General features: G+C 38.7%; 1 protein-coding gene across 8 annotated transcripts in view; it reads left to right on the top strand.

Moving 5' to 3' along the window:
• The window catches only part of LOC147380090 (transmembrane protein 45A-like), a 90550-nt gene that overhangs the window by 47654 nt on the left and 16900 nt on the right, over window positions 1-25996 (top strand). For 4 of the 8 annotated variants that reach the window (XM_086409998.1, XM_086409987.1, XM_086409977.1 and 1 more), the window contains exons 2-5: window positions 6172-6363; window positions 7067-7276; window positions 9019-9203; window positions 23551-23696. In XM_086409998.1, coding sequence (XP_086266124.1) covers window positions 6172-6363; window positions 7067-7276; window positions 9019-9203; window positions 23551-23696 — 733 coding nt within the window. Of the gene's footprint in view, window positions 1-5406; window positions 5442-6171; window positions 6364-7066; window positions 7277-9018; window positions 9204-20567; window positions 21229-23550; window positions 23697-25996 lie in introns of those variants that run through there. The other 4 variants (XM_086409944.1, XM_086409936.1, XM_086409966.1 and 1 more) reach the window with 4 other exon arrangements.

Genomic DNA, 25996 nt, shown 5'->3' with positions numbered 1-25996 from the left:
GTGAGCTTCATAGTTCATCTTTGAAACTTCACAGTTCTGTCAGAAGGATGTGGAAGTAACTCAAAGGGATTTTCCCTGAATTGAGAGGTCCCTCACCCACCCCTGCTGAGCTGAAGGGAATCCTGGAATCCCCTTTCGTGAGTTTTCCTGCACTGGCCCACTGTAAGATCCACAGGGGTTATTCTGAACACTCTCTTTGTTATTCTGTAGATGATACAATATCTTTGAACAAAAGGGTGCTCATGTAATTCAAAACTCATATAACTAAAGACTGATTTTCTATGAGTGTGTTAGTCACTCAGTTGTGTCTGATCCTTTGCCACCCCATGGACTGGGGCCCACCAAGCTCCTCCATCCATGGGATTTTCCAGGCAAGAATACTGGAGTAGATTGCCGTTGCCTTCTCCAGGGGATCTTCCCCACCCAGGGATCAAACCTAGGTATCCCAATTTGTAGGCAGACTTTTTACTGTCTGAGCCACTAGGGAAGACTCTGATTTTCTATAGCACTGACCAAAAAAGGAGGATATTTTTGTTTTTTATTGCTTGATCATGTAGCAATACAGTTCAAGCCTGGTTTTCAATCAATTCAGTTTAGTCACTCATCATGTCAGACCCTTTGCCACTCCATGGACTGAAACACGCCAGGCTTCCCTGTCCTTCACCAACTCCTGGAGCTTGCTTAAACTCATGTCCATTGAGTCAGTGAAGCCATCCAGCCATCTCATCCTCTGTCATCCCCTTCTTCTCCTGTCTTAAATCTTTCCCAGAATCAGGGTCTTTCCCAATGAGTCAGTTCTTTGCATCAGGTGGCCAAAGTATTGGAGCTTCAGCATCAGTCCTTCCAATGAATATTCAGGACTGATTTCCTTTAGGATGGACTGGTTGGATTTCCTTGCAGTCCAAGGGACTCTCCAGAGTCTTCTCCAACATCACAGTTCAAAAGCATCAATTCTTTGGTGCTCACCTTTCTTTATGGTCCAACTCTCACATCCATACATGACTACTGGAAAAACCATAGCTTTGACTAGATGGACCTTTGTCAGCAAAGTAATGTTTCTGCATTTTAATATGCTGTCTGTGTTTGTCATAGCTTTTCTCCAAGGAGCAAGCATCTTTTAATTTCATGGCTGCAGTCATTGTCCACAGTGATTTTGGAGCCCAAGAAAATAAAGACCTTCACTGTTTCCATTGTTTCTCCATCTGTTTGCTATGAAATGATGGGATTGAATGCCATGATCTTAGTTTTTGAATCTTGAGTTTTAGGCAAAGTTTTTCACTCTCCTCTTTCACTTTCATCAAGAGGCTCTTTGGTTCTTTTTTGCTTTCTGCCATAAGAGTGGTGTCATCAGCATATGTGAGGATATTATTATTTCTCCCGGCATGAACAGAATGAAAAGACAAAAAGATAGGACACTGAAAGATGAACTCCCCAGGTCAGTAGGTGCCAAATATGCTGCTGGAGATCAATGGAGAAATAACTCCAGAAAGTATGAAGAGATGGAGCCAAAGCAAAAACAATACCCAGTTGTGAATATGACTGGTGATGGAAGTAAAGCCTGCATAGGAACCTGGAATGTTAGGTCCGTGAATCAAGGCAAATTGGTAGTGGTCAAACAGGAGATGGCAAGAGTGAACATCAACATTCTAGGAATCAGCAAACTAAAATGGACCAGAATGGGTGAATTTAACTCAGATGACCATTATATCTACTACTGTGAGCAAGAATCCCTTACAAGAAATGGAGTAGCCATCATAGTCAACAAAAGAGTCTGAAATGCAGTACCTGGATGTGATGTCAAAAAAGACAGAATGATCTCTGTTCGTTTCCAAGGCAAACCATTCAATATCATAGTAATCCAAATCTACTCCCCAACCAGTAATGCTGAAGAAGTTGAATGATTCTATGTAGACCTACAAGACCTTTTAGAACTAACACCCAAAAGAGATGTCCTTTTCATTACAGGGGACTGGAAAAAAGTAGGAAGTCAAGAAATACCTGGAGTAACAGGCAAACTTGGTCTTGGAGTACAGAATGAATCAGGGCAAAGGTTAATAGAGTTTTGCCAAGAGAATGCAGTGATCATAGCAAACACTCTCTTTCAACAACACAAGAGAAGACTCTACACATGGACATCATCAGATGGTCAATACTGAATTCAGACTGATTATATTCTTTGTGGCTGAAGATAGAGAAACTATACACAGTCAGCAAAAACAAGACAGGGAGCTGACTGATTATGGCTCAGATCATGAACTCCTTATTGCCAAATTCAGACTTGAATTGAAGAAAGTAGGGAACACCACTAGACCATTCAGGTATGACCGAAATCAAATCCCTTATGATTATACAATGGAAGTGAGAAATAGATTCAAAAGATTAGATCTGATAGACAGAGTGCCTGAAGAATTATGAACGGAGGCTCATGACATTGTACAGGAGGGAGTGATCAAGACCATCCCCAAGAAAAAGAAATGCAAAAAGGCAAAATGGTTGTCTGAGGAGGCCTTAGAAATAGCTGAGAAAAGAAGAGACGCTAAAGGCAAAGGAGAAAAGGAAAGATATACCCATTTGAATGCTGGGTTCCAAAGAATAGCAAGGAGACATAAGAAAGCCTTCCTCAGTGATCAGTGTAAAGAAATAGAGGAAAACAAAAGAATGGGAAGACTAGAGATCTCGTTAAGAAAATTGGAGGAAAAAAAAAAAAAAAGGAGAGAGAAAAAAAAGAAAATTGGAGAAACCAGGGGAACATTTTATGCAAAGATGGGCTCAGTAAAGGACAGAAATGTTATGGACCTAACAGAAGCAGAAGATATTAAGAAGAGGTGGCAAGAATACACAGAAGAACTACACAAAAAAGATCTTTATGACCCAGATAATCACAATGGTGTGATCACTCACCTAGAGCCAGACATCCTGGAATGCGAGGTCAAGTGGGCCTTAGAAAGCATCACTATGAACAAAGCTAGTGGAAGTGATGGAATTCCAGTTGAGCTATTTCAGATCCTAAAAGATGATGCTATGAAAGTGCTGCACTCAATATGCCAGCAAATTTGGAAAACTCAGCAGTGGCCACAGGAGTGGAAAAGGTCAGTTTTCATTCCAATCCCAAAGAAAGGCAATGCCAAAGAATGTTCAAACTACCACACAGTTGCACACATCTTACACTAGAAAAGTAATGCTCAAAATTCTCTGTGCTGGGCTTCAACATAGGTGAAATGTGAACTTCCAGATGTTCAAGCTGGATTTAGAAAAGGCAGAAGAACCAGAGATCAAGTTGCCAACATCCGTTGGATCATCAAAAAAGCATGAGAGTTCCAGAAAAACATTTATTTCTGCTTTATTGACTACACCAAAGCCTTTGACTCTGTGGTTCACAAAGAACTGTGGAAAATTCTGAAAGAGATGGGAACACCAGACCACCTTACCTGCCTCCTGAGAAATGTGTATGCAGGTCAAGAAGCAACAGTTAGAACTGGACATGGACTGGTCCAGTTCCAGTCCATTTGCCAGCAATGGACTGGTTCCAAATTGGGAAAGGAGTACGTCAAGGCTGTATATTGTCACCCTGCTTATTTAACTTATATGCAGAGTACATCATGAGAAATGCCAGGCTGGATGAAGCAAAGCTAGAATCAAGTTTGCTGGGAGAAATACCAATAACCTCAGATATGCAGCTGATACCACTCCTATGGCAGAAAGTGAAGAAGAACTAAAGAGCCTCTTGATGAAAGTGAAAGAGGAGAGTGAAAAGTTGGCTTAAAACAATGTTAAGAAAACAGATCACGGCATCTGGTCCCATCACTTCATGGTAAGTAGATGGGGAAACAATGGAAACAGTGACAGAGTTTACTTTGGGGGGCTCCAAAATCACTGCAGATGGTGACTGCAGCCATGTAATTAAAAGATGCTTGCTCCTTGGAAGGAAAGTTATGACCAACCTAGATAGCATATTCAAAAGCAGAGACATTACTTTGCCAACAAAAGTCCATCTAGACACAGTTTTAGTTTTTTCAGTAAGTCATGTATGGATGTGAGAGTTGGACTATAAAGAAAGCTGAGTACTGAAGAATTGATGCTTTTGAACTGTGGTGTTGGAGAAGACTCTTGAGAGTCTCTTGGACTGCAAGGAGATCCAAGTAGTCAATCCTAAAGGAAATCAGTCCTGAATATTCATTGGAAGGACTGGTACTGAAACTGAAACTCCAATACTTTGGCCACCTGATGGGAAGAACTGACTCATTTGAAAAGACCCTGATTCTGGGAAAGAGTGAAGGTGGGAGGAGAAGGGGATGACATCACTGACTCAATGGACATGAGTTTGAGTAAGCTCTGGAAGTTTGTGATGGACAGGGAAGCCTGGCGTACTGCAGTCCATGGGCTCACAGAGAGTTGGACACAACTGAGTGACTGAACTGAACTGAATCTTCATTCCAGCTTATGCTTCATCCAGCCCAGCATTTTGCATGATATACTTTGAATATAAATTAAATAGGCAGGGTGACAATATACAGCCTTGACATACTCCTTTCCTGATTTGGAACCAGTCTGTTGTTCCATGTCCAATTCTAACTGTTGCTTCTTATAGTGCATACAGATTTCTTAGGAGGCAGGTCAGGTGGTCTGGTATTCCCATCTCTTTCAGAATTTTCCATAGGTTATTGTGATCCACACAGTCAAAGGCTTTAGCATAGTCAATGAAGCAGAAATAGATGTTTTTCTTGTATTCTCTTTCTTTTTCTCTGATCCAACGAATGTTGACAATTTGATCTGTGGTTCCTCTGCCTTTTCTGCTGCTGCTGCTGTTGCTCAGTCGCTTCAGTCATGTCCAACTCTGTGAGACCCCATGGACTGCAGCCTACCAGGCTTCTCTGTCCATGGGATTCTCCAGGCAAGAACACTGGAGTGGGTTGCCATTTCCTTCTCCAATGCATGAAAGTGGAAAGTGAAAGTGAAGTCGCTCAGTTGTGTCTGACTCTTAGCGACCCCATGGACTGCAGCCTACCAGGGGCTCCTCCATCCATGGGATTTTCCAGGCAACAGTACTGGAGTGGGGTGCCATTGCCTTCTCCCCTGCCTTTTCTAATCCCAGCTTGAACATCTGGAAGTTCTTGTTTCTTTTTCTGTTGAAGGCTAGCTTGGAGAATTTTGAGCATTACTTTTAGCGTGTTAGATGAATGCAATAGTTTTATATAGTGCTGACCAAAAAGGAGGATATGTGTGATTTTTATTGGTCAATCATGTAGCAATGGAATGAACAGAATTTGCAGTATGTTTTAGCTTGGTATCCCTTTGGATCTGCTTGATTAAGCTATTAAACCTCAACATTTAAATGACTTAACCTAATAAAGGGTTGTTTCTTGTAGAAATCTGATGCAGGCTGTTTGATTGTCTTCTATCTTGTAGATATGCTATGCCCAGGTTGCCAAGGCAGGGGAAAAGTGAGTTAAAGGAAGCATGTAGATTCTTAACTGACTCACCCTGGAAGTGACAAATGCCACAGTCCACTGCTCAGAACTGGAAATGTGATTCTGATCAAATGGTGAAGTGGCTGGGAAAAGTGTGGAAGAGTACACAGATATTTGATAAGTACTAATGATCTTTTCCACACTCTTGGTGTTTGATACTTTGAAATTACCTGTTTAAAAATTCTTGTAGGCAATTTTATATCACTTCAAGTTTTAAACATAAAGATAAAACTTTCATGTTACTTTCTTTCAAATATATTTAAAATGTGTTGGTTGAGTACACACTATCATTTTTCAAAGATCTTTTCAGTTCTCTGTTAAAAACAATGAAGTTTTTTTTTTTTTTCCCAATAGTTGTGAGGTTTGGGTAAGTCATTTCACTTCCTATACTTGTATGCCAATTGAAAATGTGATTTAACCCTTGATTTATGCGTATGTTGTGAATATTACGTTAGAGATTACATGTAAACCACTTGACACAGTGCCTAGACAAAGGTAAGTGTTCAACAAATGTGGATTTTTCTACTTGCTGGTATTGTTGATATTGTAATAGGTCTACTACTGTCATCAGTAATACTGGATCCTCTGACTCAGTGGTATATCTACCATTATCAGAGATAGTATACTTTACAGAAAAAGTGACATTTAGGCCAAGTTCTGGAAATGAAATGCCTTCATCTTCTCTATGTTCTTATTTTGGTAGTCATGGGGGATTTCAAAGGCCATATTCTCCCTGGCGTCTTCTTAATTACATTGGGGATTTGGTGGACTACAAAGTGCGTTCTGAAATATGCCTTCAAAAACCAGAAGCAGACTTCCTACTTCGATCCCAAAGCATTATTCTGTCGAATGGAAATGTTGGAGGGAATTGTACTAGTTGGAATGGCTTTAATCGGTGAGTGATCCTTTTCTGTGTTCTGTTTGCTTTCTTGGTGTATTTTCACATGCAAAGAGAAGACTGAATATCAAAACAAGAGATTACTAAAACAAATTTTTTATTCAAATACATCTGAATACGTATTCTAATTGTATTTCTGTTTTTTATTGCTTGATCATGTAGCAATTCAGTTCAAGCCTGGTTTTCTAACAGTTCGGTTCAGTTGCTCAGTTGTATTTGGTTATCCTTAATTGGGGAGAAGCTGAACTCTAGCATTTTAATCCTGAACCAAGCACAACTCCCGACCCAAAGACGTACTGTGTAAGAAGGAAGTAATCAGATGCTATAGGATTGGTCTCACAAATCTAAATCCAAAATTACTCAGGATTTATCTAGTCATTAGATTAAAATAGGAACTTAGTCTGTCAGTGTAACTGATCGGGGAACTCAGTGGAACTAAGTCCATTAGCTTTGAAGATCTGACATAGCTGTTTGACAGAATTGGCTATCTTTGACTAAAAGGGATTATCTAAACCAGTCTTTTAAGCTCTAAACCAGTCTAAAGAACCAGTGCTCAGCTGTTAGGTAATGGCCCAGAAAGAAGAATCAGTGCCATAAAAAGACAATATATTGGGCTAAGCTGTAGGCTGATCCTTCTGCATCTTCAGTTTTCAGTAAAGCTGTGGAAAGATGGCTTAAAGTGTGATTTATCCCTCTGCAGGCATACTTTCAGGACAGTTTATTCCTGGAGGACCGCACTTGATCTTATACAACTACAAAGAGAATCAATGGGTCAGACTCCTAGACTGGCATCATTTTACCATATACCTCTTCTTTGGGCTGCTGGGTGTGACAAACATCTTATGTTCCATCAGGTCACTTCCTCCCTCCTTTAGCAAGTTAATGCTATTAAATGCCTTATTTGTGGAGGGTAAGTATGAGTGTTTTCATTTATCTTTCATTATTATTGGACATTTGTCTAGCCCTTTACAACAATAAAGGGCACCTTTCCTTTGGTGTCCTGGTACAGCCTTGACCTATAGGCCAGCTGTCTGGGTCATGGTAAGCTATTGAGGTGTCCTAGACAGGATGCCAAAGATTTCCCTTCCCTACTAACTTATTTAGTAAAACTGGACAAGCACAATATTCAGGTATCGTATTCAAATTTCACATCTACCTTAAAGAACCACCTGCTATGCTCATTTATCTCAGGTTTATCCTGGAGATGATCATTATTTCCATTTTTAACACAACAAACTAGCTCAGAGTAGTGAAGCGTTGTTGTTGTTGTTTTTTAGTCACTCAGTTGTGTCCAACTCTTTGTGATCCCATGGACTGAAATCCATCAGGCTTCTCTGTCCATGAGATTTCCCAGGCAAGAATATTGAAGTGGGTTGCCATTTCCTTCTCTGGGGTTAGTAAAGCATGAAGATCCTCCAAAGAAGAGACCACTCAAAGCAGAATAGTTCCCATACCTATGAAGTAGCCTTTTTAATATTGATATAATGAAACTCCACCATTACATGATAAACAGAGTCCAAAAAATCCAGTCACATAAAATTGAGGTCCTAACACTTTTTGTTCAGTTGGCCTCCCTGTTACTGCATAAGAAAACACTGATGACAAGTATTTAATGCTTTGTTTTCATTTATTTTATATGTATGGAGAAGGAAATGGCAACACACTCCAGTATTGTTGCCTGGATAATCCCATGGAAGAGGAGCCTGGTGGGCTGCAGTCCATGGGGTCACAGAAGAGTTGGATACGACTTAGTGACTGAACCACAACATTTTATATGTAAGGGGTAGACTGGTCATAGAACTAAAAAGCCCCCAGTTATCAAGAGGCAGTCATTTCTAATGTCCACCTTGCCTCCTACATCTAAAGATAAGTGCTTTTGCCAAATGCTCTTTGAGAACAAGTGATAGATAAAAGTTGGGCAACAGTCACCAACAGCATGATTCTCATTATCTCAGATGTTATATTATTTTAAACTTTTTATTTTATATTGGAGTATAGTTGATTAACAATGCTTTGATAGTTTCAGGTGGACAGCAAAGGGACTCAACCATACATATCTGCATGTATCCATTCACACCGAAGCTACTCTCCAGATGTTACTATATTTTGAATGAACATCTTTTCCTATACATCCGAATGAAAAGGATGAAGTTGAAGCCACTATCTGTCCATAGGATTAAAAATATAGTTAGTTACTACTTCTTGGGAGCTTCCAGAGAACCTTGCCCTACCCATCGCAGTGCACCCTTATGATTTGTGTTTATATTTGCTGCCTCCAGTAGACTAAATTGCTTAAGGAAAGACTATTTCATTCATCTGTCCACTTGCCCTAACTCCTGCTCCCCTGCCTTCATCATGCTTATTATTTATCCTTTTGCATAAAATATGGTTTGAAATTTAGTTAGTTGAAAATGTCATGATGTATTGGAGAAGAGAATAAAGACTGGGGAAGGGAAAAGGAGATTTCAAAGATTACATTGTAAACAGGTATAGTGATGACTCCAAAAATGCTAGAGATTTCCATTATTAATGGAAGCAGTGGGCACCTTATATTTTGGACAAATGTGTGTGCTTAATGTAAAGCTGTGTGGAGATGGGGGAGGAACAGTAGTTTCATTGAGAAAGACAAACTATTTTTTCTGCCTCCAACAGCTTTTGTTTTCTACAATCACACTCATGGCCGGGAAGTGCTGGACATCTTTGTGCACAATCTTCTGTTCTTGGCCATCTGTTTGACAGCCCTGATTACCTTCATGGAGCTCTTCATACAGGCCAAGATAACTGTGGAACTTCTGCGGACAAGCCTTTTCCTGCTTCAGGGAAGCTGGTTCTGGCAGGTGAGTTGGGGCCTCCAGTGAATGTGCCTGGTGTCTGCACTGATGACCTTCTCTCTTTGATTGTGGGTGTTGTGCCCTGGAACCCAAAGATTTCCTTCTGATATGCTGCTGGTAGTGAGAATGCAGGCCTTTGAGGGGCCCAGCAGCCCTGGTGAGAATAGTGGCAGAGCAGCAGGGAAGGAGGTGGGAGGTGTACACCTTCATCACACACCTGAATATCCATTTGTAGGAACTCTGAGCTGGTGCTTAGCTGGAAGCAGTTCCCGATGCTAAAGTCACTTAAAGCCTAATGGGTAATAAGCTCGAGAAACATAAGGAAGGCAGGAAAGGAAGGGAATTATTATCTATTGAGGAATAAGTATGTGCCGGCCCCTGGACATGACTTTTACATACACATTGTTTCATTTTCATTTTGTCTTCACGACAACTTGGAAGTTAGATATTATCATCCCCAACTAACTGATAAAGAGACTCAGAGAGAGCAGGTTACTTGCTCAGGATCACACAGTAGTGGAACTAGGATCTAAATGTGGGTCTGTCTGACTCCAAATCCCAGGCACTTTTATTGTTGACTCCCTAACCTTGGAGTGTTGTTGAAAACATATATTCCAATCAGTGAACATATACTTTATCAGTTCAGTTCAGTTCGGTCAGTCATGTCCGACTCTTTGTGACCCCATGGACTGCAGCACACCAGGCCTCCCTGTCCATCATCAACTCCTGGAGTTTACTCAAATTCATATCCACTGAGTTGGTGACGCCATCCAACCATCTCATCCTCTGTCTGAACATACATTCATGAATATAAGGAAAGTCTGGAATAAAAGGTGAATGTGGTTTAATCACAGAAGATTTCTTAGAGGAGGTTTTTAGTCACTAAAGTGCAGGGATTTGGGATGATGAGGTTCTTCCAGGGATTTGCATTTCAGTGAAGATTGATAAGTAAGCTCTGGTAGACTCAGAGAAACATCATGGTCAAACGGGGGCTAGGAAAGATGTGATATTTAAGCTTGTGGGGGAGTAGAAAGGTTGTTGGAGCACAGGCTAGTAAATAGGGTCTGAGATTCAGGGGTTTTTTGAAGGTAAAATGATTTGGAAAAAATAACAAATACCTTATCATGGTATAATTTGATAATCAGTGAATTTAACCATTTGGTATATAGATGTTGTATTGTGAGATTATTTACCATCAGTTGGCAAGCTAAATAGAATGGCATGTAAGATGTGATTATGCATTCTATATCTCTTGATTGGAATATTTTACTATGTTCTGGTATTGCTGATTCAAAACTAAAAATAAAATTAAACAACTTAATAGTGATAATTTCAGATCAAGATGACACAGTGAGTTTATGCCTCAGTGTATTGCCTCTGCTTCAAATATGTAACAATGACACATAAACTATCAAAAATACCTATAAAATAAAAAGTAAATTAAAAGAATAGAAAAGTAAATGAAAGTAAGAGAGTTTAAAAATACACAGTTGCAAACTAAACACCACAAACAAAAATAGGGCAAGCCCCCAGTGAATAGAATAGAAATAGACGAGACTAGACATTCCCAGACTGAGCAGAGCTGGGCTGTAGCTCTGTGGACTCCAAGTCTGGGGTAGGCATGCTGGTTGGTTATTTGGCTCCAGGGGAACTAAAAGGAAATTAGAGATTTCTCTGGATGTAGGGGTAAAGTCAAGCTCTTCGACTCTTTTTATTTTATTTTTTTTAATTTTTATTTTTAAACTTTGCAATATTGTATTAGTTTTGCCAAATATCGAAATGAATCCGCCACATGTATACATGCGTTCCCCATCCTGAACCCTCCTCCCTCCTCCCTCCCCATACCATCCCTCTGGGTTGTCCCAGTGCACCAGCCGCAAGCATCCAGTATCGTGCATCGAACCTGGACTGGCGACTCGTTTCATACATGATATTATACATGTTTCAATGCCATTCTTCCAAATCTTCCCACCCTCTCCGTCTCCCACGGAGTCCAAAAGACTGTTCTGTACATCAGTGTCTCTTTTGCTGTCTCGTACACAGGGTTATTGTTACCATCTTTCTAAATTCCATATATATGCATTAGTATACTGTATTGGTGTTTTTCTTTCTGGCTTACTTCACTCTGTATAATAGGCTCCAGTTTCATCCACCTCATTAGAACTGATTCAAATGTATTCTTTTTAATGGCTGAGTAATACTCCATTGTGTATATGTACCACAGCTTTCTTATCCATTCATCTGCTGATGGACATCTAGGTTGCTTCCATGTCCTGGCTATTATAAACAGTGCTGCGATGAACATTGGGGTACACGTGTCTCTTTCCCTTCTGGTTTCCTCGGTGTGTATGCCCAGCAGTGGGATTGCTGGATCATAAGACACTTCTATTTCCAGATTCTTAAGGAATCTCCACGCTGTTCTCCATAGTGGCTGTACTAGTTTGCATTCCCACCAACAGTGTAAGAAGGTTCCCTTTTCTTCACACCCTTTCTAGCATTTATTGCTTGTAGACTTTAGGATTGCAGCCATTCTGACTAGCATGAAATGGTACCTCATAGTGGTTTTGATTTGCATTTCTCTGATAATGAGTGATGTTGAGCATCTTTTCATGTGTTTGTTAGCCATCTGTATGTCTTCTTTGGAGAAATGTCTCTTTAGTTCTTTGGCCCATTTTTTGATTGGGTCATTTATTTTTCTGGATTTGAACGTTAGGAGTTGCTTGTATATTTTTGAGATTAGTTGTTTGTCCGTTGCTTCATTTGCTATTATTTTCTCCCATTCTGAAGGCTGTCTTTTCACCTTGCTAATAGTTTCCTTTGTTGTGCAGAAGCTTTTAAGTTTAATTAGGTCTGATTTGTTTATTTTTGCTTTTATTTCCAATATTCTGGGAGATGGGTCATAGAGGATCCTGCTGTGATGTATGTCAGAGAGTGTTTTGCCTGTGTTCTCCTCTAGGAGTTTTATAGTTTCTGGTCTTACATTGAGATCTTTAATCCATTTTGAGTTTATTTTTGTGTATGGTGTTAGGAAGTGTTCTAGTTTCATTCTTTTACAAGTGGTTGACCAGTTTTCCCAGCACCACTTGTTAAAGAGATTGTCTTTAATCCATTGTATATTCTTGCCTCCTTTGTCAAAGATAAGGTGTCCATAGGTGCGTGGATATATCTCTGGGCTTTCTATTTTGTTCCATTGATCTATATTTCTGTCTTTGTGCCAGTACCATACTGTCTTGATAACTGTGGCTTTGTAGTAGAGCCTGAAGTCAGGTAGGTTGATTCCTCCAGTTCCATTCTTCTTTCTCAAGATCGCTTTGGCTATTCGAGGTTTTTTGCATTTCCATACAAATTGTGAAATTATTTGTTCTAGCTCTGTGAAGAATACCATTGGTAGCTTGATAGGGATTGCATTGAATCTATAAATTGCTTTGGGTAGTATACTCATTTTCACTATATTGATTCTTCCAATCCATGAACAAGGTATATTTCTACATCTATTAGTGTCCTCTTTGATTTCTTTCACCAGTGTTTTATAGTTTTATAGTTTTCTATATATAGGTCTTTAGTTTCTTTAGGTAGATATATTCCTAAGTATTTTATTCTTTCCATTGCAATGGTGAATGGAATTGTTTCCTTAATTTCTCTTTCTGTTTTCTCATTATTAGTGTATAGGAATGCAAGGGATTTCTGTGTGTTGATTTTGTATCCTGCAACTTTACTATAATCATTGATTAGTTCTAGTAATTTTCTGGTGGAGTCTTTAGGGTTTTCTATGTAGAGGATCATGTCATCTGCAAACAGGGAGAGTTTTACTTCTTCTTTTCCAATTTGGATTCCTTTTATTTCTTTTTCTGCTCTGACTGCTGTGGCCAGAACTTCCAAAACTATGTTAAATAGTAATGGTGAAAATGGGCACCCTTGTCTTGTTCCTGACTTTAGAGGAAATGCTTTCAATTTTTCACCATTGAGGATAATGTTTGCTGTGGGTTTGTCATATATAACTTTTATTATGTTGAGGTATGTTCCCTCTATTCCTGCTTTCTGGAGAGTTTTTATCATAAATGGATGTTGAATTTTGTCAAAGGCTTTCTCTGCATCTATTGAGATAATCATATGGTTTTTATTTTTCAATTTGTTAATGTGGTGTATTACATTGATTGATTTGTGGATATTGAAGAATCCTTGCATCCCTGGGATAAAGCCCACTTGGTTATGGTGTATGATCTTTTTAATGTGTTGTTGGATTCTGATTGCTAGAATTTTGTTAAGGATTTTTGCATCTATGTTCATCAGTGATATTGGCCTGTAGTTTTCTTTTTTTGTGGGATCTTTGTCAGGTTTTGGTATTAGGGTGATGGTGGCCTCATAGAATGAGTTTGGAAGTTTACCTTCCTCTGCAATTTTCTGGAAGAGTTTGAGTAGGATAGGTGTTAGCTCTTCTCTAAATTTTTGGTAGAATTCAGCTGTGAAGCCATCTGGACCTGGGCTTTTGTTTGCTGGAAGATTTTTGATTACAGTTTCAATTTCCGTGCTTGTGATGGGTCTGTTAAGATTTTCTATTTCTTCCTGGTCCAGTTTTGGAAAGTTGTACTTTTCTAAGAATTTGTCCATTTCTTCCACGTTGTCCATTTTATTGGCATATAATTGTTGATAGTAGTCTCTTATGATCCTTTGTATTTCTGTGTTGTCTGTTGTGATCTCTCCATTTTCATTTCTAATTTTATTGATTTGATTTTTCTCCCTTTGTTTCTTGATGAGTCTGGCTAATGGTTTGTCAATTTTATTTATCCTTTCAAAGAACCAGCTTTTGGCTTTGTTGAATTTTGCTATGGTCTCTTTTGTTTCTTTTGCATTTATTTCTGCCCTAATTTTTAAGATTTCTTTCCTTCTACTAACCCTGGGGTTCTTCATTTCTTCCTTTTCTAGTTGCTTTAGGTGTAGAGTTAGGTTATTTATTTGACTTTTTTCTTGTTTCTTGAGGTATGCCTGTATTGCTATGAACTTTCCCCTTAGGACTGCTTTTACAGTGTCCCACAGGTTTTGGGTTGTTGTGTTTTCATTTTCATTCGTTTCTATGCAAATTTTGATTTCTTTTTTGATTTCTTCTGTGATTTGTTGGTTATTCAGCAGCGTGTTGTTCAGCCTCCATATGTTGAAATTTTTAATAGTTTTTCTCCTGTAATTGAGATCTAATCTTACTGCATTGTGGTCAGAAAAGATGCTTGGAATGATTTCTATTTTTTTGAATTTACCAAGGCTAGATTTATGGCCCAGGATGTGATCTATCCTGGAGAAGGTTCCATGTGCGCTTGAGAAAAAGGCGAAATTCATTGTTTTGGGATGAAATGTCCTATAGATATCAATTAGGTCTAACTGGTCTATTGTATCATTTAAAATTTGTGTTTCCTTGTTAATTTTCTGTTTAGTTGATCTATCCATAGGTGTGAGTGGGATATTAAAGTCTCCCACTATTATTGTGTTATTGTTAATTTCTCCTTTTATACTTGTTAGCATTTGTCTTACTTATTGTGGTGCTCCCGTGTTGAGTGCATATATATTTATAATTGTTATATCTTCTTCTTGGATTGATCCTTTGATCATTATGTAGTGATCATCTTTGTCTCTTTTCACAGCCTTTGTTTTAAAGTCTATTTTATCTGATATGAGTATTGCTACTCTTGCTTTCTTTTGGTCCCTATCTGCGTGGAAAATCTTTTTCCAGCCCTTCACTTTCAGTCTGTATGTGTCCCCTGTTTTGAAGTGGGTGTCTTGTAGACAACATATATAGGGGTCTTGTTTTTGTATCCATTCAGCCAGTCTTTGTCTTTTGGTTGGGGCATTCAACCCATTTACATTTAAGGTAATTACTGATAAGTATGATCCTGTTGCCATTTACTTTATTGTTTTGGGTTTGAATTTATACACCATTTTTGTGTTTCCTGTCTAGAGAATATCCTTTAGTATTTGTTGGAGAGCTGGTTTGGTGGTGCAGAATTCTCTCAGCTTTTGCTTGTCTGAAAAGCTTTTGATTTCTCCTTCATATTTGAATGAGATCCTTGCTGGGTACAATAATCTGGGCTGTAGGTTATTTTCTTTCATCATTTTAAGTATGTCTTGCCATTCCCTCCTGGCTTGAAGAGTTTCTATTGAAAGATCAGCTGTTATCCTTATGGGAATTCCCTTGTGTGTTATTTGTTGTTTTTCCCTTGCTGCTTTTAATATTTGTTCTTTGTGTTTGATCTTTGTTAATTTGATTAATATGTGTCTTGGGGTGTTTTGCCTTGGGTTTATCCTGTTTGGGACTCTCTGTGTTTCTTGGACTTGAGTGATTATTTCCTTCCCCATTTTAGGGAAGTTTTCAACTATTATCTCCTCAAGTATTTTCTCATGGTCTTTCTTTTTGTCTTCTTCTTCTGGGACCCCTGTGATTCGAATGTTGTAGCATTTAATATTGTCCTGGAGGTCTCTGAGATTGTCCTCATTTCTTTAAATTCATTTTTCTTTTATCCTCTCTGATTCATTTATTTCTACCATTCTATCTTCTAATTCACTAATCCTATCTTCTGCCTCTGTTATTCTACTATTTGTTGCCTCTAGAGTGTTTTTAATTTTATTTATTGCATTATTCATTATGTATTGACTCTTTTTTATTTCTTCTAGGTCCTTGTTAAACCTTTCTTGCATCCTCTCAATCCTTGTCTCCAGGCTATTTATCTGTGATTCCATTTTGATTTCAAGATTTTGGATCAATTTCACTATCATTATTAGGAATTCTTTATCAGGTAGATTCCCTATCTCTTCCTCTTTTGTTTGGTTTGGTGGGCATTTATCCTGTTCCTTTATCTGCTGGGTATTCCTCTGTCTCTTCATCTTGTTTAAATTGCTGAGTTTGGGGTGTCCTTTCTGTATTCTGGCAGTTTGTGGAGTTCTCTTTATTGTGGTGTTTCCTGGCTGTGTGTGGGTTTGTACAGGTGGCTTGTCAAGGTTTCTTGGTTAGGGAAGCTTGTGACGGTGTTCTGGTGGGTGGAGCTGTATTTCTTTTCTCTGGAGTGCAATTAAGTGTCCAGTAATGAGTTATGGGATGTCTGTGGTTTTGGTGTGACTTTAGGTAGCCTATATCTTGGAGCTCAGGGCTGTGTTCCTTCGTTGCTGGAGAATTTGCTTGGTATGTCTTGCCCTGGAACTTGTTGGCCCTTGTGTGGTGCTTGGTTTCAGTGTAGGTATGGAGGCGTTGATGAGCACCTGTCAATTAATGTTCCTTGGAGTCAGGAGTTCCCTGGAGTCAGGGTTTGGACTTAAACCTCCTGCTTCCAGTTATCGGTCTTATTTTTACAGTAGTTTCAAAATTTCTCCTTCTATATAGCACCATTGATAAAACATCTACATTAAAGATGAAAAGTTTCTCTACCATGAGGGTCACCCAGAGAGATTCCCAGCGTTACATGGAGAAGAGAAGAGGGAGGAGGGAGTTAGAGGTGACCCGAATGAGATGAGGTGGAATCAGTAGAGGAGAGAGTGGGCTAGCCAGTAATCACTTCCTTATGTGCACTCCACAACTGGACCACTCAGAGATGTTCACGGAGTTATACAGAGAAGAGAAGAAGGAGGAAGGAGACAGAGGTGGCCAGGAGGATAAAAGGGGGGAATGAAAAGGAGGGAGACAGATTCAGCCAGTAATCAGTTCCCTAAGTGTTCTCCACCGTCTGGAGCACACAGAAATTCACAGAGTTGGGTAGAGTGGAGAGGGGTTAGGGAGGAGACACAGGCGACCTGGTGGAGAAAAAGGAGAGTTCAAAGGGAGAGAGAGCAGTCAAGCCAGTAATCTCGCTCCCTAGTGAAAAATGGGTACTGAAGATTGGGTTCTTAAAGGTACAAAATTGGTAACAAATACATAAAAGCAAAAATTAAAAATCTAGAGTAGAGTTTGGAATTTCAAAAATATGATGTTAAAGGAAAGAAGAAGGGAAAGAAAGAGAGAAAAAATGAACAAACAAAAACAAACAAGGTCACGAAAATTATAAAAAAAATATAGGTACAAAATTGATAACTAATACCAAAAAGCAAAAGTTAAAAATCTAGAGTAGAGTTTGGAATTTCAAAAATAAAATGTTAAAAAAGAGAAGAAGAAAAAGAAAGAGAAAAAACAAAACAAAACAAAAACAAAGTCGTAAAAATTATAAAGAAAATACATGTACAAAATTGATAACAAATACCAAAAAACATAAATTAAAAATCTAGAGTACAGTTTGGGATTTCAGATATACAATGTTATATAAAAGAAGAAGAGAAAGAAACAGAGAAAATAAAAAAAAAGTCACAGAAATTATATAAAAAAAAACTATAGGTACAAAATTGATAACAAATACCAAAAAGCTAAAATTAAAAATCTAGGATAGAGTTTGGAATTTCAAAAATACAATGTTAAAGAAAAGAAGAAAAACAAAAGCAAAAAGAAACAAACAAACAAAAAAAACAAGGTCAAAAAAATGATAAAATTTATATATATGAAGTTTGCTTTGTAAAAGAAATGGGTCTTTTTTTTTTGCAAAGTAATAGGTTATAAAAGTGAAAATTAAAGGAATAATACAGGACTTAAAATTTTTTTAAAAAATTTAAAAAAAAAAGAAAGAATGATCGTAAAAATAGTAAAAGTATATCTAGGACTTTCTCTGGTTTTGTTGTGAGTTTTGTGGGTTCAGTTCATTTTCGGCTAGTTCCTTGGTCTGACTTATATTTCTCAAGATCTATAGGCCCCTTCCTATGTAGTTGGTACTAACCACAGGGTTTTAATCTATTGCCTGTAGCTTCCAAGGCGGTTCCCTCTGTTATAGCTCCTTCTGTTTGCTGGTCTCTTCAGTGTCTGGTTTCCGCCCTGACACAAAGGGGACGGTGGAGGACACTTTTTTTTTTTAGGCTCACTTGTTCAGTCACACTGTGGGGAGGGAGGGAGGGATGCTGCAAACAAATAACACTGGCGTGTGCTCGCAGTGCCTCAGCCACACTGGGCCAGCCCCCGCTCACTGCGCATGTAGCCTCCCTGCCCACACTGCTCAGGCTCTAGGTTGCTCCGCCAGGAACCATCCGTGCCCGGCCCTGGGCTGCCTGCACCTCCCAGGTCCAAGCAGCTCAGGTTCAGGCACTCGGGTAGTCCTCAGAGGCGCAGACTCGGTTGGGCCTGCGTTTTGTGCCCTTCCCAGGTCCGAGCAGCTCAGGTGATGAGGTGTTTGGTGAGCACAATTGCTGCGACTTATCGCCTCCCTGCTGCTCGGTTATCTAGGTGTACAACCGGCGCACCTTCTCAGGCAGATGTTGACCGTCCAGACCCCCAAGAAGTTTTAGTTAGCAAAGAAGCCTGCTTAGTTTTATAGATAATGTTTCTCTGGGGCTGCGATTGCCCCCTTCCGGCTCTGGCTGCCTGTCACTGGAGGGGGATGGTCTGCAGCCGGCTATCTCTGTTCAGTCCTTTGTTCCGTGTGCAGGCCTGGCAGTGTCTTAGGTTAGGGCTGGCTTTTCGCGTGGTAGATATCCCACAGTCTGGTTTGCTAGCCCAAATTATTTCACTCAGATAGCGCTCAGGGTATTCAGGCCAGACCTTTACTCTAAGCCATGCAGCCCGCGCCGCGCCTCCCTGCCCAGCCCAGCCCCCGCTTGCTAGTGGCGTGTGCAGGCATCTGCGCTGCTTCTCTGCTGGGGGAGTTACCATAGGGCTTGCAATCTCCTTTTGAAGACTTGGGTTGCTTTTCTGGGTGCCTGATGTCCTCTGCCGGTATTCAGAAGTTGTTTTGTGGAATTTACTCAGTGTTTAAATGTTCTTTTGATGAATTTGTGGGGGAGAAAGTGTTCTCCCCGTCCTACTCCTCCCCCATCTTCTGGGGGGATCTCTTTGACTCTTTTTAATTAAATGTTTCTAAATATTTTCTATTTCTAATTGCTTTCCATCCAGTTGATCATTTTATGTTATATTTATGGATTTGTCAGTTTCTCCTAATTTTCAGTTTTCTTTAATGTCATGAGGCTATATTCTTCTCCTCTATTTTTAGTTTTTTTGAGTTGAATATTCACTTATATTTAATTTTTCTTATTTTTATTTAAATATTCCTAAGACTGTAGAATTCGTCCTATACACTAGTATAACTACTTCCTATGAGATTTTGTGGAAGAAGGCAATGGCACCCCACTCCAGTACTGTTGCCTCTGAAATCCCACGGGTGGAGGAGCCTGGTAGGCTGCAGTCCATGGCATCGCTAAGAGTCAGACACGACTGAGTGACTTCACTTTCACTTTCCACTTTCATGTATTGGAGAAGGAAATGGCAACCCACTCCAGTGTTACTGCCTGGAGAATCCCATGGATGGAGAAGCCTGGTAGGCTGCAGTCCGTGGGGTCGCACAGAGTCGGACATGACTGAAGCGACTTGGCAGGCAGCATGAGATTTTGTATGTGGTAGCTTTCACCTTGGGTGATTTTGAATGTTGCATTTTCTATGTGCTTTCCTCTTTAATTTATGAGTTATTCAGAAACATTCTTTTCAATTTCCAAAAATATTCTTTTTATTATTTGTTTTCAATTCCTTTGTATGTGTTCCCTTTGAAATGTGTCAAGACTTTTTCGGGATGCAGCCCAATGTCAGTGGTAGTAAATATATATTTGAGAAGAAAGTGTATGCCATCTTTTGGGCTGAAGATTATCCACATGTTTATGCAATCCAATTTCTTAAAGAGCTAAATATTCAAATAAAGAAACTAAGATAAATGGGGGAAACCCAAAGATAGTTGAATAAAGTAATAATACAATTAAGAGCAGAACTGATGAAACTAGTGTTCCATTAAAAATTAATGATTAATTAATTAAATATCTGAGGGAAGAAGCTGTGAACTTTTGCAACTGAGCATAGGTTGGCTTAATGTTGTCCCTTTTGGCAGAGTAATAATGTTTTCATATTTCCCCAAGAGCTTTTCTAAAGAAGATATATGAGATTAAATTTTGAGGGTATAAATTTGAGATTATTTTTAAAACTTTCTATCCATCATTATGTCCAGACTAGTATTTTTCTTTACTGGGTGGTCAGACTAAATGACATTTGAGACTTAGAGAAAAATGAATATTTGATACCAATACAAGCAAACATACTTGCAGGATAGGAAGCTTTAGCCATGGTACATGTCCCTCGTCCCCTCTGTGCTGGATTCTTCTGAAATGAAAATGTTTCAGGGACTTAGGTGAATTTATTATGCTTCCATGTTTGGTTGCTTTGAATGTTTATTTCCCGAACTCTATCCCAAGCTAATAAAATTACATTGTTATTTGCTTTTCACAATTTTTTTCTCCCACTACTTCTCCATACAAAATGTCCTCTTCATTATGGGGGACTAGAGTGCAAAAGTAGAAGGTCAAGAGCTGCCTGGAGTAACAGGAAAATTTGACCGTGGAGTACAAAATGAAGCAGAGCAAAAGCTAGCAGAGTTTTGCCAAGAGAATGCACTGATCATAGCAAACACCCTCTTCCAACAACAGAAGATAAGGCTCTACCCATGGACATCGCCAGATGGTCAATACCAAAATCAGATTGATTATATTCTTTGCAGCCAAATAGAGAAGCTCTATGCAGTCAGCAAAAACAAGATGGGAGCTGACTGTGGCTTAGATCACGAACTCCTTACTGCCAAATTCAGACTTAAATTGAAGAAAGTAGGGAACACCACTAGACCATTCAGGTATGACAGAAATCAAATCCCTTATGATTATAGTGGAAGTGACAAATAGATTCAAAAGATTAGATCTGATAGACAGAGTGCCTGATGGACTATGGATGGAGGCTCGTGACATTGTACAGGAGGCAGTGATCAAGACCATCCCCAAGAAGAAATGCAAAAAGGCAAAATGGTTGTCTGAGGAGGCCTTAGAAATAGCTGAGAAAAGAAGAGAAGCTAAAGGCAAAGGAGAAAAGGAAAGATATACCCATTTGAATGCAGGGTTCCAAAGAATAGCAAGGAGACATAAGAAAGTCTTCCTCAGTGATCAGTGTAATGAATTAGAGGAAAACAATAGAATGGGAAAGACTAGAGATCTCTTCAAGAAAATTAGAGATACCAAGGGAACATTTCAAGATGAGCGCAATAAAGGACAGAAATGGTATGGACTTAACAGAAGCATAAGAGATTAAGAAGAGGTGGCAAGAATACACAGAAGAACTGTACAAAAAAAGATCTTTATGACCCAAATAACCATAGTGGTGTGATCACTCACCTAGAGCCAGACATCCTGGAATGGGAAGTCAAGTGGACCTTAGGAAGCATCACCAGAAACAAAGCTAGTGGAGGTGATAGAATTCCAGTTGAGCTATTTCAGATCCTAAAAGATGATGCTGTGAAAGTGCCGCACTCAGTATGCCAGCAAATCTGGAAAACTCAGCAGTGGGCACAGGGCTGGAAAAGGTCAGTTTTCTTTCCAATCACAAAGAAAGGCAATGTGAAAGAATGTTCAAACTACCACACAGTTGCACTCATCTCACACACTAGCAAAGGAATGTTCAAAATTCTCCATGCCAGGCTTCAATCGTACATGAACTGTGAACTTCCAGATGTTCAAGCAGGATTTAGAAAAGGCAGAAGAACCAGAGTTCAAGTTGCCAACATCCATTGGATCATGGAAAAAGCAATAGAGTTTCAGAAAATCATCTACTTCTGCTTTATTGACTGTGCCAAAACCTTTGACTGTGTTTGTTGTGGTTGGTTGTGGAAAATTTTTAAACAGATGGGGATACCAGACCACCTTACCTGCCTCCTGAGAAATGTGTATGCAGGTCAAGAAGCAACAGTTAGAACTAGATACCAATTCCTTATTAGATACGTGATTTGCAAGGATTTTCTCCTATGCAGAGGATTTTCTTTTTATTTTCTTGATACTGTCCTTTGATGTACAAAAATTCTTAATTTTAATGCGTCTTGGTGTCGTGTATAAGAAATCATCACTAAAACCCAGGACATGAAACTTTTTCCTTATGTTTTCTTCTAGCAGTTATGATTTTAGTTCTCATATTTAGGTTTTTGACTCATTTTGAGTTAACTTTTATATATAGTGTAAAATAAGGGTAAATAATTTTTTTTTTTTTGCATGTATATATTCATTTGTCCCAGCACCGGTTGTTGAAGAGACTTTAACTTCCCCATTGAATGGCCTTGGCACTCTTGTCAAAAACCAATTTATTTCAGGCTTATGGTCTTATTTCTGGACTCACAATTTTATTTCATTGATCTGTATGTCTACCATTATGTTAGTACCACAATGTTTTCATTATTGTAGTTTTTGTCATAAGTTTTGAAATCACTAAGTGTAAGACTTACAACTTTGCTTTGCTTTTTCAAGGCTGTTTGGGCTATTCAGGGTCCCTTGCAATACCACATAAATTTTAGAATCAGATTTCCATTTCTGCAAAAAAAGACCATTGGGATTTTGATAGGGATGGTAGTGAATCTGTGGCGCGCTTTGGGTGCTATTGCTGTCTTCACAATATTAAATGCTCCAGTTCATGAACATGACGTATACTTTCATTTATTTAGATCTTTGATCTCTTTTGACAATATTTTATAGTTTTGCAAGGTACAAGACTTGAACCTCCTTGATTAAATTTATTCCTAAATATTTTATTCTTTTCAGTGTTTTTATAAGTGGAGTTGTTTCCCTAATTTACTTTTTTGAATTGTCCATTACATGTTTTGAGTGTTGCTTTTGTATCCTGCAAGTTTGCTAAATTCATTTATTAGCTCGAATAGGCTTTTTGTGGATTCTTTAGAATTTTCTGTACATACGATCATTTTATTTGTGAATATAGATAGTTTTACTTCTGCCTTTGCAGTGTGGATGCCCTTTATCTATTTTTCTTGACTAGTTGCTCTGGCTAGAATTTCTAGTACAGTGTTGAACAGAAATGGTAAAACCAAACACCCTGTCTTGCTCCTGATCTTAGGAGACAAACTTTAAGTATAAATATAATGTTACCCATGGGCTTTGTTTATTTCAAAAACTTAAAAAAAAAAAACTCTGATTTTGAAATAATAGAGTGAAACCGAGCAACTTAGAATCCTACCAAATTCTCTGAAAGTCTACCAATCTACAGAGATGACTACTAGTCATATTTTGAAAATTGATCTGTAAATATCCCAAACATTTTTGCAAAAATATGATTTAGTAGATATTGTCTATCTTAGTAAAACAGATAGCAGTTTCTTATCTGTAGCATCTCAGATAATGGGAGTTATCTGTCACCATTAATCTTGAAACAAAGCATTTTGAATTGCACCATCTTTGGGAATATGGCAGTAATGCTTTAATGTTCACTTTTTCTTTTAAATTACAGATGGCGTTTGTCCTTTATCCCATCAACGGAAACCCTCCTTGGGATTTAGTGGATCATAACAACATTATGTTTCTCACCATATGCTTTTGCTGGCATTATGCAATAGCCATTATCATCACTGGAGCAATTTATGCCTTTGTCACCTGGTAAGTTAGTGATTATTATTCATAGAAATTCTATTTTTTTTTTTTTGGTATATGATCATCAAGACTCGACAGTCTGAACTTTAAGTTCAAAGAGGTATTTTATTCCTTAGCATCCCACAAACAGGGTAATATAGCAGAAAATTATCTACAAACACAAACATTTCCAATTAAAATAATAAATGCTGGTTTAAGATTGGAATAGCTAAAGAGTGTCTCTGCTGTACTCTGAACCTATGCATCACCCTTCAATATGTTCTTCTGTGCCTTCATGTCTTTGTATATTCTGTTTTCTTTCCCAAATGGTCATCAACATACCTGCAGTGAGCCCCCTCCGTTTGCCCATGTGTACATCAGTTATGTCACTTCCCAAATGTGGTGGCATTTTTGACCAACATGTATGCCTCTCATTAACTTTGAGTATCTGATTAATTTGATAATTGCTGTAATATTTGTAACAGTAAGATGAAGTTGAATGCTACATGTTTTTATAAGGACTTTGATACAGTGTTTCATGATGGGTGAGGAGCAATGTAACAGATTGCTAAGAACCCATGTTTCCAGCTCTGCTTCTTGTCAGCTAAAAGACTTTGGGTAAATGATTTAACTACATTAAATATCAGTTTTGTTGTCTGCAAAATGGGGATAATGATGGTACCTAAATAAGATCATATCATTAAACTGCCCTTAATATAATAAGAGCTCAACAGAAATTCTTCTTACCCTTGCTCTTTTTTTCCCCCGCTTTGGTTCCTATGATAGATTTCTTTTTCAGTTGAAGTACAATTGACATGGGCTTCCCTGGTGGTTCAGTGGTAAAGAATTAGCCTGCCAATGCAAGAGATGGGGGTTTGGTTCCTGGGTTGGGAACTTTCCCTGGAGAAGGAAATGGCAACCCACTCCAGTATTCTTGCCTGGGAAATCCTATGGACAGAGGAGACTGGCGGGCTATAGCCTAAGGGGTTGCAAAGAGTCAGATACAACCTAGAGACTAAACAACAACCACCACAATTGACGTACAACATTATACTAGTGTCATTTCGTACAACATAATGATTCAACTTTTGTATACATTGCAAAATGACCACCACAATCAGTCTATTAATAGTTACCATCCGTCACCATATTAACACCATCTGTCACCATATTAATGTTGCAAAAATTTTTTCTTGTGATGAGAACTTTCAAGATTTACTTTTTTAACCAACTTTCATATCTGCAATAGAATATTTTTGATTATAGTCACTGTGTTATATACAAAATCCCCATGACTTATTTTATTGTTTTTAAAATTTTTTAATGTTATATTATAGTATAGTTGATTAACAGTGTTGTGCTAATTAAAGTGTACAGAATAGTGATTCAGTTCTACATATACATATATCTATTCTTTTTCAAATTCTTTTTGCATTTATTTTATTACAGAATATTTAGCAGAGTTCCTTATGTTATACAGTCAGTCCTCTTTGGTTATCCATTTTAGAGGCAGCAGTGTGTACATATCAATTCCAAACTCTCTAAATATCCCTCCCCCCACTATTCTCCCCTGTAACTATAAGTTCCTTCTCTAAGTCTGTGAGTCTGTTTCTGTTTCATAAATAAGATATGATATTTCTTTCTCTGTCTGACTTACTTTACTAAGTATGACAATCTCTGGGTCTACCCATGTTGCTGCAAATAGCAGTATTCTTTTTAATGGCTGAGTAATATTCCGTTGTATATATATGTACCACATATTCTTTAGATCAGATTAGTCACTCAGTTGTGTCTGACTCTTTGCGACCCCATGAATCGCAGCACACCAGGCCTCCCTGTCCATCACCAACTCCCGGAGTTCACTCAGACTCACGTCCATCGAGTCAGTGATGCCATCCACCCAGCTCATCCTCTGTCGTCCCCTTCTCCTTCTGCCCCCCATCCCTCCCAGCATCAGACTCTTCTCCATGAGTCAACTCTTCGCATGAGGTGGCCAAAGTACTAGAGTTTCAGCTTCAGCATCATTCCTTCCAAAGAAATCCCAGGGCTGATCTCCTTCAGAATGGACTGGTTGGATCTCCTTGCAGTCCAAGGGACTCTCAAGAGTCTTCTCCAACACCAGAGTTCAAAAGGATCAATTCTTCAGCGCTCAGCTTTCTTCATAGTCCAACTCTCACATCCATACATGACCACAGGAAAAACAATTGCCTTGACTAGACGAACCTTTGTTAACAAAGTAATGTCTCTGCTTTTGAATATGCTATCTAGGTTGGTCATAACTTTCCTTCCAAGGAGTAAGCTTCTTTTAATTTCATGGCTACAATCCC

This window comes from Bos grunniens, chromosome 1 (genome assembly GCF_055505025.1).
Source record: "Bos grunniens cultivar Pamir isolate PY7600 chromosome 1, Bosgru_T2T1.0, whole genome shotgun sequence".
In the NCBI taxonomy this organism is placed as follows: Eukaryota; Metazoa; Chordata; class Mammalia; order Artiodactyla; family Bovidae; genus Bos; species Bos grunniens.
The sequence above is the reverse complement of the archived record's forward strand: the minus strand, read 5'-3'. Positions and strand labels throughout refer to the sequence as shown.